Raw genomic sequence first — 17155 nt, 5'->3', positions numbered from 1 at the left:
AAAATTATATTTAATTGTAATTCACTTCAGATTAACATTTATTTTCCTAGAATATCGGATTTTTACTAATAGCGCTAGCTGAGCACTTATTTGGCATGCAGTTTTAGCGAAAAATTGCCACCGAAGTTGAATAAAGTTGAATAATATTTGATCAACCAATTATTACAATATTTTTTTTTTTTTGGGGGGGGGGGGGGGGTACAGTGCAGTTGATTTTTTTCTGGTCTGATAAACTGTCAGGTGTGTTATGCTCTATGTCACGCTACCTTTTGGTGCTTTGCGTAACTATCAGTGTCAGTGTACCACCCGAGAAAAGCTGTAATAGAGGTTATTATTTTCAGACTGAAAAAAATAGAATAGAAAGAGATGGATGTAAGAAAAAGCACACAGAGCTAAAATCAAGCAGAATAACTGAATTACTGTTCGCATAAATTTAGAGAGCAAAGTTTATATTGGATAGAAAATAAAGTATATCGATATTGCGGTTACAAAAGGAATAGCAACAACGGCCTGAATATAACAGTACAAGCCCACTTTGTATTTCTGCTCTTACCACCCCCTCTACTTACTTTTCAGGTGATCTTGGTGTCAGTTCAGCTGACGTATTTAAATATTCCGACAGCATTGAAGGGGTCGTCAGACTGCACTGCATACGCGCTGTGGTGGAGAGTGAAGATGGCGGAGAATAATGTCGAACCAGAGCACGAATGGAGCGACTGGGCCCTGGACACGGCCGAAGATACCCTAGTTGCAATGGAAAACCTGCTGGCCACACTGAGAGCTTTCGAGGACGTCCTCAGGCAACAAGAAATCTCCGTAGCGTCTTCCACGGAGTACTGCGATAACTTCTGTCAGGTAATGTGTACATGCAGCATCGAAGCTACAATTAGCCTATCGTTAGCTCACCCAGGACTGTTTTTTCCCTCTCGCATCCCGCAAGCAGAATTACCAGCAACGATTGCTGGCCTGTTAGCTAACTGGCCAAGTTTAGGTTAGGATTACACCCAATTGCAGTACGTTTATTTTTGCGCATATTTGCATATGCTTTTGTGTTTTTTGTCATTATTATTATTATTTTTACACCCAAACAACTCACGGCCGTTGGACTTATTTGCAGCTCAGTGATTTGTTGCTCAATTTGCAGGTTCGAGTCGCCTTACGTTCAAAGATCAAAGGTCTTTTAGCTTTGCTTTATTTGGGAAGTGATTATGGTGGCAACGAAGAAAATGTAATACAGATGTTTGTATGAATTTATTGACACAGTTTGCAGATCATATATTACTGCATGCCTGTGGGGCGGGGCAGCGTCGAGATATGTTTATCATAATATTTTTGTTGTTGGGGGGCGTTTAGCTACTAAGGAGTGTTGCATTTTGACCACTTTCAAGAAAATACGCTTTTCCTGTGCTCTTGAAATGTGACAGTTTCTAAACCTGCGCATCTGTCAGTTACGACAATGGAGATTTTTAGTCTCCCTTAAAGAAATCTTAGATTGGAGTCCAGTTAAAACACAAATCTAGTCATCATGGTAGGGAAATTACTGTGGCTTCCGCTTTCTAAAGGATCTGATTTAACTAAAAACTAGGTATCACTTTCATTTTTGCTGCTTAAGGGACTCTGCAAGTTTTTCAACCATTAGAGAGCTTCCCTTGAAACCTGTTCAGCAGCCTTCGAGAATGGTATAGCAGGGGTAATTCATTAGCTAGTTCACCCTGACAGGTCTTCTTTAATTAGGCTGCTTTTGAATATTTCTCAATGATTTCAACAGCTCTAACTTCCCCCTTATAAGTAAGTTGAAAGATTGTATGCGTTCCCATGTTTGGTGTTGGTAACTGTGTAAAATGACACTTGATTTAACACTAAAACTCAATTTCAGTACAGTTTTAACTTCAATCTTCCAGGTTTTCGTAAAACAAAGGCAAAAAGATCTGTGTGACTCCCAATTCCAGTCGGAAATCTCACGGATGTAATTAGTACACTGATGTAGGTCTTTAGGGCCTAGACTTTATTCCTACCTTCCTTTGAGAGGGTACTGTATATTTAGACAGAGGGGAATTAATTTAGTGCCTCTGTGGGCACGAGAACCACCTAGAAAAGTTCCTTCTATCTGGCAAATGAGACTCCTGGGATGCTGATAGCGCTATGATGATTTAATGTGTATACCCACCAACTACAAGCAGGTGACAGATGGGTGTAGATGTTGACTTCTCTGTTCCTGAAGGACAGCTGATCGCTGAGTATTTGCTCGAAACGAGACTTTCCTCCCTGTTAACAGTAAATGTTGAGTTATATAAAACACCTGTTTCTTGTAGGTAATATTAATTTAATTAAATGAATTTGATTCTGTTTTAAATTGTGTGAAATTATACCAGGTTGAATCATCCCAAGAACTCAAATTTAATGGTCATATACAGTATGAGATCATTATGTATGTGTGATGATCATGTACTGTATGAAGTCTTCCTTCCTTTTTTTGTTTTAAAGCAACAGTTAAGTCCCCTCAGGCCCAATCTGGAGCACAGCAGGCACACACCAGACAGTGTGTCAGCTGGGATCAATCAGGTATAGACAGGCATCTCCCTAAGGTGAAAACCTTTGATCATCCATGGCAAATGCTTCCTCTTCTGGTCGTAGTTTTTGAACATTGCTACTACATATTTCTACTCTACTTTCAAATCTGCTTCATCAACTATTTTTTCAGTTTCTGATGCCTTTGTGTGTCTTTGCAGGCACTGATGCACTATGCTGGAAGCAGGAATTCCATGGAACATGGGCTGCCTCTTCTGGAGGTCTACTGTCTGTCCATAAACTGCTTTGCTTCAGCTCGATCCCACCTCACGGCAGAGTCCGACAGAGTGGCCCTCGTTTTGAAGCGGCTAGCTTTGTGAGTACTGTAAAATATACTGAATTATGAGAGATAAGCAGTTGATTATCTCATGAGAATGTGTGCGAGGTGTCATAGGTGTCAAAGTAGTTTGAATGTCTGGTTTATGCATGGGAGCAATTTGAAATCATTTCAATATAACTTGTATAGACAAAGGCTATACGTATTGTGTGCATGTGTAATAGTCATATCACAACAAATGTCATGTCAGGTATATCAAATTCAGTTATTATGCTTTGAAACAAAAGGAATACCAACATGTTTTTTCACTAGTGTAACTTAATGTTTTTGGATACACAGCCTTTTTTTTATTTTTTATTTTAACATTACAAAAATCAACATTCTTGGTAGTGTGTCATACAGGCTCTGAGTGTGCACTGCAAAAGGAAATGAAAGCACCAAACAGAAAAGAAATGCAGTAGACTGGAGAAGTGACTGAGTCTGATACAAACACCTCCTGCAGGATCAGATTGGGTTATTTTGCATGCGTTCTGTGGGGGTGGGCCACCTGAGACCTGTTCACAGTAACATCCCCCCCTTGTGCCTCATTCCCCACAGCGAGAGGGATGGGGCAGGTGGGCCTGTCCTCTCTCTGTCTACTAGTTTCCAGTGAATAGCTCTTCTGAGAGTTTGTGTCTTCAGCCTTCATCTTCTCTGGTTAGACGGGAAGCTGAGGAAGCCTGTTTACTACAGTTCTATTGCAGGGCTCCATCTTTTACCACTTGCAAACGGCTTTACCTGCAACACCACAGAGAGAGCAGTTTTACACGAACAATATCCTCACTCCTGATCAGAGAAGCAATAATACCAATTCCTCGATCAGCAGGCAAATCATTTGGTCAAAACATATTTTATATTAATAAAATTCAAGAAAGGATTGTTTTACACAGACTATTAAAAACACATTTTCCTTTATTTTTTATATTGTTTTCTCTACAGCTGCACTCCCCTCAGCTTCTTCAATTATTTACAAAGTCCTTAATAGCCTGCTCACTCAACTTTGTCTAATGTAGCTCAAATTCAAGCATTTTCTGTAAACTCAAGTCATTACACCTATACAGCAGGCTTGTGCTGTCTGAAAATGAGATCAAGCGTTGACAATTAAAGACACCAACGCTGATTGTTTCTTTCCTAAGTGGTAATAACTATTAACCAGTGGGAGTGAATCTAGTCTCCCTCTTTTCCATCTGCCAATCCTCACAAGTACACTTTGCAATCTGACTAAATGCTTTATTCGTGTTCTCCATATGCCTGCTGCTATTCCGAGGCACTGATGATCCTGGCGCTTTTTTCCGTTCAGCCTTCTTAACATGTCTTTTTCTGTTGGGTTCAGTTTTATTTATTTATTTTCAGTTTTGCTTCCTTTTTTTTTTTTTTCTTTCTTTGCTTTGCTTAATAAATTCAAAGCAAAACATGGAGTTGGGAAGAATGTACAAATGAAATGTTCCAGATACGTCATTGGTCTAAGAACATTAAACAAATGTTTTTGCAGTATGTATATCAATGACTGTGTGCTTTTTTTTTTTTTTTTTTTTTTTTTTTTTTTTTTTTTTTTTTTTTTTCCCCCATATTTGAATGGGTAAAGAAACACCAATAAAGCACTCGTCCTGTAGAGTGAGCAAAGCTTTTATATGCATACAGGAGTCCAGAAAGAGACATAGTACAATAGGTGGCTTTCCTAATATGAAAGACTTTTAGCTTTCTCACAACAGTCCGAGTACAAACGAAAAACTAAATATTATGGAAATCCTCCAACCGATTTGGTGCAATTGCAGCCTGCCTCTGCCCAGGGCATAAAAGTACATTTATACGTTGAAAATGGGAAAACATTGCTGAAATATAGAGGGTAAATTGCCAACGCAGGAAATAAGTGGTTTTGTAAATTGATGTAAATGTCACAGCTATGGTTTAAATCTGAGGTATGCAGTGATACTAAGTGTAAAACGTAAGCAGTGGTAACTGTAATAATAACCTCAGCTAATTTTGTTCTTCATTTTGTGCACAGTTATATGCATCCTGTGCTTCCTGGTACTAACTGATGATTATTATTATTACTATTATTATTATTATTATTATTATTATTATTATTATTTATTTATTTTTTAAAGGCTATAGCATTATTGGTTTTGTCATTTAAAAATATTAGTTTAAGTAACTGTCATTTGCAAACCAAAACAAAAAGAAATCAAAGCTCACACTGACTGGGATTGAGTGGCTGTTGTTTGGGATTAGATGTGCTTCAAGACGTCCTTGAAGGGGCATTAAAGGTCTCGTACTACAAATGAGTTATCTAAGATATTTTGTGACTTTCTCAACATGAGCTGAACTAGGTCAGAGATTTGTGCCTTTGTGTTCATTGTTAGGACCAGTCATACGTCTTCAGCCAGGAAAGGTTTAGAGGCATGATGCGATCAAAGGTGTAGGGAGTTGTCTCATTACATGTGCACTGAAAATCCACTGTTATCCTGAATAAACTGTATTAGTCATGTGAACGGTATGTTAAACTTCTTCAGCATGCTGATTTGTTTTTAGGTTTAAAAACACTGTTGGTTTGAATGCACATTTTGTTTACCTGTTTTTGCTGCAGTTTGCAACATGTGGCCGCTTGCTTGTACACAAACTACACAACAATTTGCAATGCTAGGTTAGTGATGAAGAAAAGCATACATTTCTGGTTAGGAGGGATGCACGTACTTGTAAACATGGAATGCTGTTGTTGTTTTGTTTTTTGGGAGTTTTTTTTTTTTCTCTTTTCTCTTGAGGTAGCCAAAAGAATCTGTGGGCAGTCACAGACTGCCAGTCTACATGTAGAGGGTGTGCTTTGTCAGATGGAGTGGGCTACTCTTGCTTGTGTTGTTGTTGGTCTGTTAGCCAGCCATGGAGAAGAGCCAAGTTATAACATACAAAGACCTTAAGTGAAATCAGCCCACTTATTAACCAATCACTGTTTGACTGACACGTAAAGCGCAGTTATGGTGGTTAAAACCAATATGCTATCTGAACAGAAACTCGTATGTGAATGGACACATTTGTATAACCATTATTTGGTAATTAGACAATTTGTGTGCAAATATCTTTACACAAGCCTACAGAATGGTGCTTGAAGAATTAAAAAAAGCTGTGGACGTACGGTCAAACGAGTTGGCCACTGCTGAAAATGTTTTGATGCAACGAAACAAAATAATTGAAGCACCTTCACTTTTCAATATTTGTGTACTATGCAGTTATTGTCACTGACGTCATAGCGAGAAGATTTTGTATCTGGTCAGCTGCAGTGTTTCAGTGTGTTTGCATGTTCTCCATAGGTCCGTGTGGGTTCTCTCTGGATGCTCCAGCTTCCCACCACAATTGTAGTTGTCTGTGGATGTGGGTATAAATGGTTGCCTCTCTCTTTTTGCCAGCAACCGGCTGTCTGTTGAAGGCGCACCCCACTCTAATGTCAACGGTAATAGGCTTCAGGGGATCCTTGTTGGACAAGGATCCCCTGAAGCCTAAGTTCAAAGCTTGAACTTGAGATGGTTATTCATGCTTTTATTTCTTCTCGTTTAGACTACTCTAACGGCCTTTTTACTTGTTTTAACAAATCAGCCTTAAATCGTCTTCAGACTGTGCAGAATGCTGCAGCACGTCTCTTAACAGGCACCAAGAGAAGATCGCATATCACTCCAGTCTTGGCCTCCCTTCACTGGTTGCCTGTAAATTTTAGGTTTCATTTTAAAATTTTAGTTCTACCTTAGGCCTACATGGTCATGCTCCTCAATATTTATCTGACCTGCTGAAACCACATACATCTTCTCGGGCTTTAAGGTCATTAGATCAGAGACTGCTGGTGGTACCGCGCACCCGTTTTAAAACTCGTGGTGATCGGGCCTTTCAGACTGTGGCACCACGGTTGTGGAATTCTCTCCCACTGACTCTTCGCTGCACGGACTCCATTGATTCTTTTAAGAAACAGCTGAAGACATTTTTATTTAGAAAAGCATTTGATTAATTTCTTATGCTGTTTTTATAGTTTTATTGTTTTACATTGTTTTATTTACTGTTATATTGTTTTTATATTCCCATTTCCTGTGTTGTAAAGCACTTTGTGATTTTTATCTGTGAAAAGCGCTATATAAATAAATTTTACTTACTTACTTACAAGGATATTAATTGGCATGCACACAGATCCATGTGTACAGGAATATTAGTGAATATTAATATTGAATTATTAGGAACACTGCCTTGTAGGGGGGCGGCCATGGTGGCTTGAAGGTTGGATCATACTCTGCACACTCTTCATACTGTCGTTGGCTGTTCTGTTTTGTACTGTTTTATTATAGTGTCATAAAACATCTCCTTGTTTTTACTACAGGAGCTGTTTTGAACTGTTGCTGTCAGTGCCTGAGAATGAAATCCCATATGAAGCCTGGGTTCAGTTCCACCACTCTGTTCAGGTACAGGACCTTCAAAGCATTGTTTGCTGATGGGTGACTGCATAGAGAAAAGTAAATTTGTGTGTGTCTGTGAAGGGGGGGGTCAAGTTGAGTCTTTGGGCGTTTTCTGTAAAAGCCCTCCTAAAAGTAAACCCAAAGACGAGCTGTTTCAAATTGGTGTGGACAGCATTGTTTTGTTTTTATTTACCCCGTGGTGAGTCTAAAACATCTGTCTTTATAACCTCTCACTCTTCACAGGTTGTCAAATCTGTACTTCAATATGAAACAAATCTATGTGTGAATATCTTCAGTATCAGGCTTGAAATAGTTATTTTCTCAAAGGATTTAAAGATACAAGACTTAAAAAGAATAGTGTTTCAATTTTTCTTACATTCAGCAGTTTTGTTTCCAAAGGATGAAGTGAAGCGCTTTCATCTCATGGTGGGTGGGTCGCATGGCTGTGGACTTGATTTCTTGTGGCAAATGTGCACTGAAGAGTTGGCAGAATACGTTGCTAAATTGATTCAATATGTTCAAGCTGAGCAAAACTGTGACATACTGAGAAGATTTATGGGAATGTAATAGCTCTGTAGCTGAAGTCTCATATAGGTTTTTAAGTACTCTTACTTTCTTTGATACTAGATTTTGGGCTGCGAAGTCACTATATTAAGTTTAGTTCACCCACATGCTGAATGACATTGATTGATGACATTTCAAAAAGGAAAACAAAGTCTTAATTTCTACAGACAGACTTGTCAGCAAAGAAAAAGTAATTCTAAACCAGGCTGTGCTGAGCTGTCACCTGTTTTCCTTTTTAGATGTGAACAGTGACAAACGTTTCGCTTGGTGTAGAGCAGATAATGAAATATCGCTTGTGCTGAATCACAAACTGTGACAGCCTTTTGAGTTGTTCATTTATCATTTTATCACACATCAACAGAGAGAAAGAAGCACTGCTGCCTCCATAAAGGGAACATAGCCCTTAATAATTATATTTTTTGTGTTCATGAAAATGAATGTTTATAAAGATGCTGACCAAACAATTTTATTGTATTTAGCGTTACCATTTTTGTGTTGTGTGCAGATTGCCCATGATACCCTGCTACAGTATGGAAGCACAGACCTTCAAGCATTACTCCAAATCACAGGAGAGGGAGGGGCATGGAGCAACCCTGTCCTTACATCTCTCCTCACCGGGCAGCTGACTAACCCAGAAGAAGGTTAGGATCTAATCAACTAGGTTCTTTTTATTTGAAAACTACAGTTACTTAGAACTACGTTGGCTTTTTCTTTATTTGTGACTTGGATTTTGTTTGAATTCTGTCTTTAGTTAATGCATATATCAGCTTGGAGGGCGAGGGCTTCATGGAGATGCGGGTGAAACATCTGGAAAAGATGGGCGAGATTGCCAAAGCTGTGGTTTTGGCCAAAGCTTGCACTGAATGCAGCACCTTTTCTAATCAAGCCACGTTTCGTCAGACATATGTCTCCCTGCTTTGTCACCTGTTGCCCAACGAAGAGGCCATAATGGAGGTATTCCAGCAGTTTCTTTTTGTGAGCTGGGATTGGTTGCTTTGGTGACTTTTGGGTGTTTCAGTAAATTAATTAATGAGTTTCTACATTTATCATTTTCACCAAACCAACGTGCAGAGTATCAAAAATATAAGAAGCGTTCAGTGTGACACAGAATGTGTGCCAGGTGATCACGACTGTGATGGCCTCCCAAAGCTTTCAGAGGACAGACAAAAGCATCCATTCTTAGTATTCAGTCACACATACACAAGCAATCTGTAACTGATATTAGCTGATAAAGAAAAATGGGGCATATTTGCAAGTCAAATCTTTTTAGAATGAGTGTAAAAAATTTACCTATTCATAAGGGTTTTCTGCACTGACTCCAAAAATAGAGCTTCAAACCCACATGCAAATTGAGCTTTCAGTTTTCTGGCTTTCAGTTGGAGGACTCAGAAAATCCTCCAGCCGATAGAACATTTGGGTGCTTTGTGGCCTAGTTTCAGTTTGGCATTATATTGTATGCTGTAAAAGTGTTTTAGCCTGCTTCTTTGTACATAAATCTAACCCATGTGCACACAGAAGTACCTTAGCATAATAATTATTCTTTGTCAGTTACTATTGATAATTCCTGTACTAAGCAGTGTTTGGATTTGTTTTACATGCTGTCTCCTTTTATTCTTTTGATTACAGTGTCTCGCAAGTGTTTCAGATAAAAGTGCAGACTAGGTATAGGATTTGCATGATCAGAAAAGAAAGAAGTGTAATTTTATTACACACACAGAGTTGTCAGTATGTTGGGCATTTTTTTTTTTTTATATTCATACAAAAGCCACACAGCTTTGAACTCGGGATAAAAAAATGATACAAAAATAGTTTTGTTTATTCAAACGGCTCACATTTCCACACATAATGTCTAAGTGAGCGAAGAAAGAGGCTATTATACTTTATAAATATAAAGCTGTGAGGAAAACTTGAGTCAGCGGTGCAGTGATATTTAGATCGAGTGTCCTATTGCATTTTCTGTGTGTGTGTGTGAGAGAGTGAAATGGAAAAATGGCCTTTTAAATAAAATATAACATAATTTCTCTGCCATGAAGAGAGAACATTCATTATTATAATACAGTGAAGGAAAAAAAGTTGTGTTGTTTTGTCAGGAGGAAGTTTTTAGTTTGCTCTCTTATACATTTTATAAATCAGACTAGTATGAGAATATTATCCAGATCTTGCATGTGCTTTATTGTCTTTTTTTTTTTTTTGCTCCTGCCTCTGTGGTTCTCAGTTACCCCGCTTTTTCTATATGCCTCCAAGGGCATGCTCACCCCATTAGAGTTTAAGACCATTTTCTGTCCTCATGGGGTCATGAAATTCCTCCAGAAACATTTAAACATTTTAAAATGTTGTACTGCAGCTACAACAGCACTACTTCTTCAAAGGTCTGCATCTTAGAAAACAGCAAATTTTGTATTGAATCATACTGGGAGAACATTTTATCACCTTATTCTGGTGGTAGTATATGACGGACATAAAACTAAATATACAAAAAGACACACGTTGATCCATGGATGTTGATTTTTCTGGCATTTGTAACTTTTTGAGTGACTGGAGATGTGTTGCCTCTTTCGTTGTTTGCTGAGCAGCCAACATTATGTTTCCTGTAGATATCGAGACTGGACTGCAAGGACGTACTTGAGATCACGTGTAATTTGGAGACAGAGGGGGAGGAGAATACAGCGTTCATCCTGTGCACAACTTTCTTGACACAGCAGCTACAGCAGCAGAGTCTTTACTGCTCCTGGTGAGTGGGCTCTCTTTAAAGACAAGTTTTCTCTTTTTATTTTATTTTTTTTTTTAGACTTGATGTAGGAATTTATTTAAAAGAAAGTGATTCTTTGGTAATTTTTGCATTCACAAACAACTATATGTGTAAACTTTTTTTTTTTTTTTTTTTTTAATTAAAGGGAGTTGATTTTATTGTGGAGTAAGCTTCAGAGGAGGCTTGACCCCTCACCAGTGTCTCTTCTGGAACGATGCCTTCAGCTAGGTGCCATTGCCAAAACAGTCGACCATTTGCTTTACTTGGTCCGTGTGATTCAGACAGAGGTGAGTGTGAAAACCCGTGCTTTACACTTGTGATACTAAAATGGAACAGGTTGTTTGGCATTATGGGGGCAGGCAGACTATATTTGCATTACTTCTTACTTGACCGGAGATTGCAAACAAAGATGTATGAGACAGATTGGATGCCCTGCTCATTGATGCCCTGGCCCAGATCTGGGAGGACAAATTTTAGCCTAATGGACTAGCGTGCCTGTTATTTTTCACTTTGACTTTCAGGGTGTCTTTGAATTCAGCACTTTGTAGGTTTATCATTTTCAGTTTCATCAAATGATGTGGAATCCTTTTGTTCCTGACACAGTAACCAGTCCTTATCAGTGTAGATCAGTATGGATATGAGTCCCCTGCTGCCTTCATTGAAGTTGATGTATTTTCAAAGTGTTCCTTTAATTTAATTTAATTTTTTAATTTTTTTAGCAGTGTATTTAGAGGTTTATGTAGCCAGTGTAACAGGGTATTTTTTTTGTATTTCCCAGCACTCTATAATGGGAATATAACTCTTCATATCACTTTTTAGGCGGAGGAACCAGGGATACCTGCGTCGGTAGAGCTTTGCGTGAAAGCCCTTCAACTTCCAAAGCAGGATGACTCTGAATCGAAGATCTCTGTCTGTAAGACGGTGTCCTGCCTTCTTCCAGACGACCTTGAGGTTCTGCGTGCCTGCCAACTCACAGAGTTCCTGCTTGGCCCTGCTCAGGAAGCCTTCAGCTGTCTTGAGGAGCTCTACTTGCGCCCAGACCAAAAGTATGACCAGGACAGTGAGGTTATTCCCAACTCACTACGCTGTGAGTTGCTACTAGCACTGAAAGCTTACTGGCCTTTTGACCCCGAATTCTGGGACTGGAAAACTCTAAAATATCACTGCATCTCCCTTCTGGGGCTGAGGCCCGAGTCAGAAGGGGAAGAGGAAGAGGCCATTGAGAAGGATAAACTGCATGAGCTGCAGGGAGTCACTGTTAAAGTAGAATCGGTGCACCAAAATGGGATAAATGGAGGTCTTGACAGTCATGAACAGCTAGATCAAAAACAGTCTATTAACCAAACAGACATCAAAGGTGATTCTGAGGCAAAAAAACAGAAGTTCTGCTGTCACATTTGTAAAAGGTCTATCTCAGACACCCAAGTCATTCACCACTCAAAAAGACATGCAGAGGATAACAACCATCCCTGCCCTATTTGCTTGGAAAAGTTCGAGAGTCGGAAGGAACTCGTTCCTCACATTAAAAAACACATTGAGAGTGAAACACATCTTGTCAAAAATCATGCCAAGACTGAGGAAGTACAGAAAACGATAGAAGAAGATGACGACGTTGAACCGGGTGAGATCACCATCGATCCTTCTCTAATGCTGTATTACAAATCCACCCATGATCCAGATGTCTTGCAGCATATTGTGCAGCAAGCCAAAACGGGGACAGAGAAACATGTGGACAGCGACGAGCATGTAACTTTCGATTACATCGACCAACATTTCAAACTGCAGAACAGGGATGAGTATCCCTGTCCAGGAACTGGATGTACACGAACTTTTAAACATTCCAAGTACTTATATGTCCACTTAAAGTCGGAGCACAAAGGTGATGAAAACGTGAAATATTTTCACCAGATGAGAGACAAGCGGGAAAAGTGCGTCTTCTGTAGACGTCATTTTGTCTCAGCTTACCATCATCGCAAACATATAAGAGTTCACTATGGTGATCGGCCTTACGCGTGTGTGGTTATAGGCTGTGGTGCGCAGTTTAATACTTCCAATGAACTTGTCACACACAAGCAAACCCATGGCTATCAGCTCAACTACCAGTGTCAGCTCAAAGGCTGTTATGTCACATACTCTGACTTGGGACAGATCTATCACCATGAAGCACAGCATTTCAGAGATGCGGCATTTACCTGCTCTAGTACTGACTGTAGAAAGTATTACTTGTCCAAAAAGGAATTTATAAAGCATCTGTCAACACACAACATCACTTTCTCTGAAGAGGACTTTGAGGCTCAAAGGAAGGCAAAGCGGAAACTTTTTAAGACTGTTACTGATGCAGCCATTCGCCTTACTAAGTCAGTTGAATCTGACACTGTAAATGGAGACGTCCTGAATGCTTCGTCAGTGAGTTGCTCCTCCTCCTTGCAGGAATCTGACGTCAAAGAGCCCAAAGCAACAATGACCTTGGTGGCTGTGTGTTTTGATGGAAGTAAATTCACTTGTGGCTTTGAGAAGTGTGGCATGACGTTTTCCAGAGCCAGAGATGTCCAGAGACATCTTAAATGTGCTCACCCAGAACATCTCAAACTGGAGAACAAAGAACACAAACATGACAATGAGCAGGGATCCAAGTCCAAATGGATAAAGTCTGAAAATCAACCGGAGAATGAAGAAAAGGGACAAAACGACCCAACTCCATTTCAACCTGTGGACACTTGCCAAGAAAAAAAAGCTTCCACTCATCCCAAAAGCAGTGAAACAAACTCTTTAAGCCTTCAAACAAAAAACGATGCTCTCAAAGAGATTCTCATCGGGCTCAGTAGACTGGACCTGAATTCCGACAGTTTGCCAAACGAACCCACTCAGTCCAGCGTGGACTCAAACACGTCTCAAATATCTCTTCATCAGGCAATTATGGCAAAGCCCCCTGTTGTCTTGCTTCAGAAGAGACCACATCTTTCAGAGGAAAAGGTTAAAGTCCTCACTCAACAAGCAACCACTGAGGAAGGTGGCAGTGAATCACTAGCCAGTGCTAAGCCCTATGTTTGTGAGATGAAAAGTTGTGGCTTTAGAACGGCTCAAAGTTACAGCTTACTGCGCCACTATAACACCAGACATGGCCGTACCATTGAACAGGCCAAAAGGTTGACGTCTTTGAAAACCACCTGTTTTAAGCCTTACGTGTGCCACCTTTGTTCCAAGAGCCACAGGGAAAAACACGTGTTGAGGGCCCATTATATTCAGTTCCATAACATGAGTGAGACTTGCGTAGATCAGATTAGTGTAACATCTGTACAGCATGAGGGAAACAAAGTGTCCAAATCTAAAAAAAAACTAACATCGCCTTTGACAAACCACGGCCTAAAGGTAAAAAAGAAAGAGCTCCCCAAGTTGCAACACCAACAAGAGACCAAAAACTCAACAGCGATAAGTGAAAATGGAAAAGACTTTGATAATCACTCCCCATCTGAAGAGGAAGGGGAAGATGAGGCAAAGGGTAGAGAGGAAGATGAGCAGAGACAGGAAAGTGAAGATAAGACCACACAGCAAGTCAGAACGACAAGACGCTTGGTAGCCAAAAGTAATCTGTGCTATATACTTGATAAGTTCAGTAAACCTTTTCATTGTGTGGCAAAAAATTGCGATGCAGCTTTTTCCACCCAGGGAGGTCTTGTGCGCCACCTCCAGTTAGTACATCATTACAATCGCTCTCAGCTTTTGTTGGAAAAAGATATTGATGTGCACCACAGTCCAGAAGTGAGAAAAGAGCCTGCCAAAAAAAGGCCTCTCCCAAACTCAGATGAACCTCAACCCCAGTTCAAATGTCACTTTGCAAACTGCAATGCTTCCTACCACCTTAAAAGCAGCTTAGTGCGTCACACTCGTGATTACCACTCGCAACCACCTGAGCTATTAAGGTGCAAGTATGACGGCTGCACAAGAGTGTTCAGCCATGACGGTGCGCTTAAAAAGCACACTCTTTATAGTCACTGCGAGTTGTACGACTCGCTGGTGGTACGTCTGCAGAGCACTCACAAGAAGTCTATTACCGGGTGTCAAAAGAAGCTTATAGTCACACCAGAGAGTCCTCAGAAAGAGGAACCTGGTTCACCCACCGCACAGGCTGAGAGTCCAAAGCCTGAAGTGACAGCTACGTCAGAACAACTGGGTGATGAGGGTGCTGCAGAGAAAAAGGTCTCAGGAGAGAAAAAGCGAGCGAAAAGAAATTGTTTCAGCAGTTACGTGTTTAGATCTCACGAAGAAGCACTACAGATGTGCCAGGATCGCTGCTTGCGAGTGGCCTACCCATGCATGGTTCAGGACTGCGATTCTGTCGTCACGTACATGCACAGCTTGAACCGTCACTACCTGAAGGTCCACCACATGCGCCGAGAAGATGTCTTTAAGAATGAAGATAAGCTTGTTTTTACTGCCGAGCAGCTCGAAGAACTCATTCAAAGGAAGTCCGCCAGACCGACTGTTGCAGGCACGTGCGTCCCTAATGGGGTTCTTAAAATGGAGTACCAAGCAGAGTCGGAAAACGCAGGGGCACAGCCTGCACCCGTGAGTCTTCATTCCATCAAAGGGGACACGCAGGATGAGGACAATCATGATGCACTGAGCTTCCCTGGAGAAGAAGAGCAGGAGCTGCCACCTGTTGAGAGAAATGGTGTCCTCGTTGGTGCAGACGAGGTGCTATATGGTGAGCCGAGCACAGGCGGGCATGCTGAAGATGCTGCTGCAGGAACACAGAGCACTCAGAAACCAGAGGAGAGACTGAGCTTGGATAAAATCAAGCCTCTGCTCCGCCCGGTCACTGTTGACCTCTCACCACCATGTTCACTTCGTTTTACTACTGAAGAGGGCTTCCAAGACGGATCGGGCAACAAAGATGGTAGTAAAACATTAAATGGATCCGTAACGTTGTCCAGTCCTCCCATTCGCCAGCCCCTGAAAAGGATGAACGAGCTGTCTGAACAGCCTTCAAACGTAAAAGACTCTCAGTCTCGTAGTGCTTCTCCACGGGCTTTTGACATTGCTGGCTATAAGCCTATGGGGTTTGAGTCTTCATTTCTTAAGTTCATACAAGAAACTGCTCCAAAAGACAAAAATACAGGATTAGCAAAACGGCGGGACACTTTCAGACGTAGTTGTTCTGTCAAAGAGAACAACCAGCTAGGAATCTCTCACACCCGCAGCAGACGCACTCATTCCCCACTGCTGAAGCCCCACTCTATGACTGGGGACTTCACGTCAGTCCAAAACTTGAAGTCCATCCTGGACAAAGCCCTGGCTGGGTGTGGGGACCTGGCAATTAAACAGCTTCAGTACCTCAGACCCGTGGTGGTCCTGGGCAGACCCGTGTGCACCACCGCCCTGCCTGACCTCTTCCCAACAGACACCAACAACAGCAAACTGCTTCTTGGAAGTTAGTTTAACCGAGCACCTTTTTAACATGGCTATGGTAAATGACTTTTTAGTTTCACAGCTGTGTATCAGTATTTTTATTTCTCCCAACCATGACGATGCTGTTATGTTTTTGCTATTTTTAAGTTGCCAAACTGAACAGTTGTAGTAATTAGCATAAAATTAAAAAAACAAGCTTAAACACTGCACACTAGATCCAGCTGATTGTTTGGGTTTTTTAGACATCTGTAATGAAGCATTCAGATAACACCTATTATGTTAAATCCTGGTCACAAGTGTATATACTGTAGTTCTCTGAGATAAATGTACAGCTTTTCAGATTGTTAGAAATGGTCAGTAGCGAATTGCAAGGCCTTTTCACTTTTGTGAAAATGTGACTGAAAATATTTCCTTACTACAAAGTCCATGAAGGAATACGTTTGGTTATTTTTCACCTCAGTTTATAATAAGTCAGTGTTGGGTTGCAGTGGACAGGTGTTGGCCAACATGTATGTAACACTTTCTAATAAAATAAATGTGGAAATGAATTTACAGTCTTGACTCTCTGGATTGTTTATTAATTTGTTAAATTTCCAAGTAAATTACTAATTTTCTTATTTCTTGGTAAATGTTATTGTCTTCCCTCAGATTAAAACTGTTAATTGAAAAAGTAAGCTTAGCGCTTTACATTATTTTATGGATCAGGCAAAGACGGACATCGTTTATAGTCCCAGACTCCTAAACTCCAAACAGTCCAGCGTTAGCTGTGTCAACACTTCTTTGGGCTTACTTTTCAGTGAATTACAGTATTCGCTCATGAGAAGTATTCAGGAGGCCCTGCCGGAAGGTCTGTCAGAATCCAGTTTGCCTGGCACATGTGTGGTTAAAATTTGCAGATGCGACACTGCAAATAAACAGATTCTGTGCACGGGAAGGGATGAGTGCAGCTGTGTGGTTTTAGTATTTAAAATTTTACATGTCTAAAGTGTTTTTAATTAAAGGTAAATTATTAGGAATTTAAATCCATATTTATATAGATATGAAAAGCCACATTAATATATACACTTTAAATGTGTGCGTACTTTGTACTGAATAAAATGGGTGTGGTACAGGATCCGA

The 17155-nt window shown here is 40.4% G+C and overlaps 1 protein-coding gene across 2 annotated transcripts; it reads left to right on the top strand.

Annotated features, from left to right (window-relative positions):
- The first annotated feature begins 615 nt into the window (after positions 1 to 615).
- Positions 616 to 16590, top strand: rlf (RLF zinc finger). 2 transcript variants are annotated; one of them, XM_040041302.1, is made up of 8 exons: positions 616 to 855; positions 2730 to 2884; positions 7239 to 7320; positions 8384 to 8519; positions 8630 to 8832; positions 10473 to 10609; positions 10773 to 10914; positions 11447 to 16590. In XM_040041302.1, the coding sequence occupies exons 1-8, from the start codon at positions 676 to 678 to the stop codon at positions 16061 to 16063; spliced, it is 5652 nt and encodes a 1883-aa protein (XP_039897236.1). In that variant the 5' UTR covers positions 616 to 675; the 3' UTR covers positions 16064 to 16590. The 2 variants fall into 2 exon arrangements, with proteins under 2 accessions (XP_039897236.1, XP_039897237.1); XM_040041303.1 differs by lacking the exons at positions 616 to 855; positions 2730 to 2884; positions 7239 to 7320; ... (1 more) ...; positions 8630 to 8832; positions 10473 to 10609 and adding an exon at positions 8845 to 10438 and having other exon boundaries at positions 10852 to 10914.
- Positions 16591 to 17155: the final 565 nt, after the last annotated feature.

Source organism: Simochromis diagramma, unplaced genomic scaffold (assembly GCF_900408965.1).
Source record: "Simochromis diagramma unplaced genomic scaffold, fSimDia1.1 OVJJ01000304.1, whole genome shotgun sequence".
NCBI lineage: Eukaryota > Metazoa > Chordata > Actinopteri > Cichliformes > Cichlidae > Simochromis > Simochromis diagramma.
Note: the sequence above shows the minus strand (reverse complement) of the source record. Positions and strands in the feature narration are given on the sequence as shown.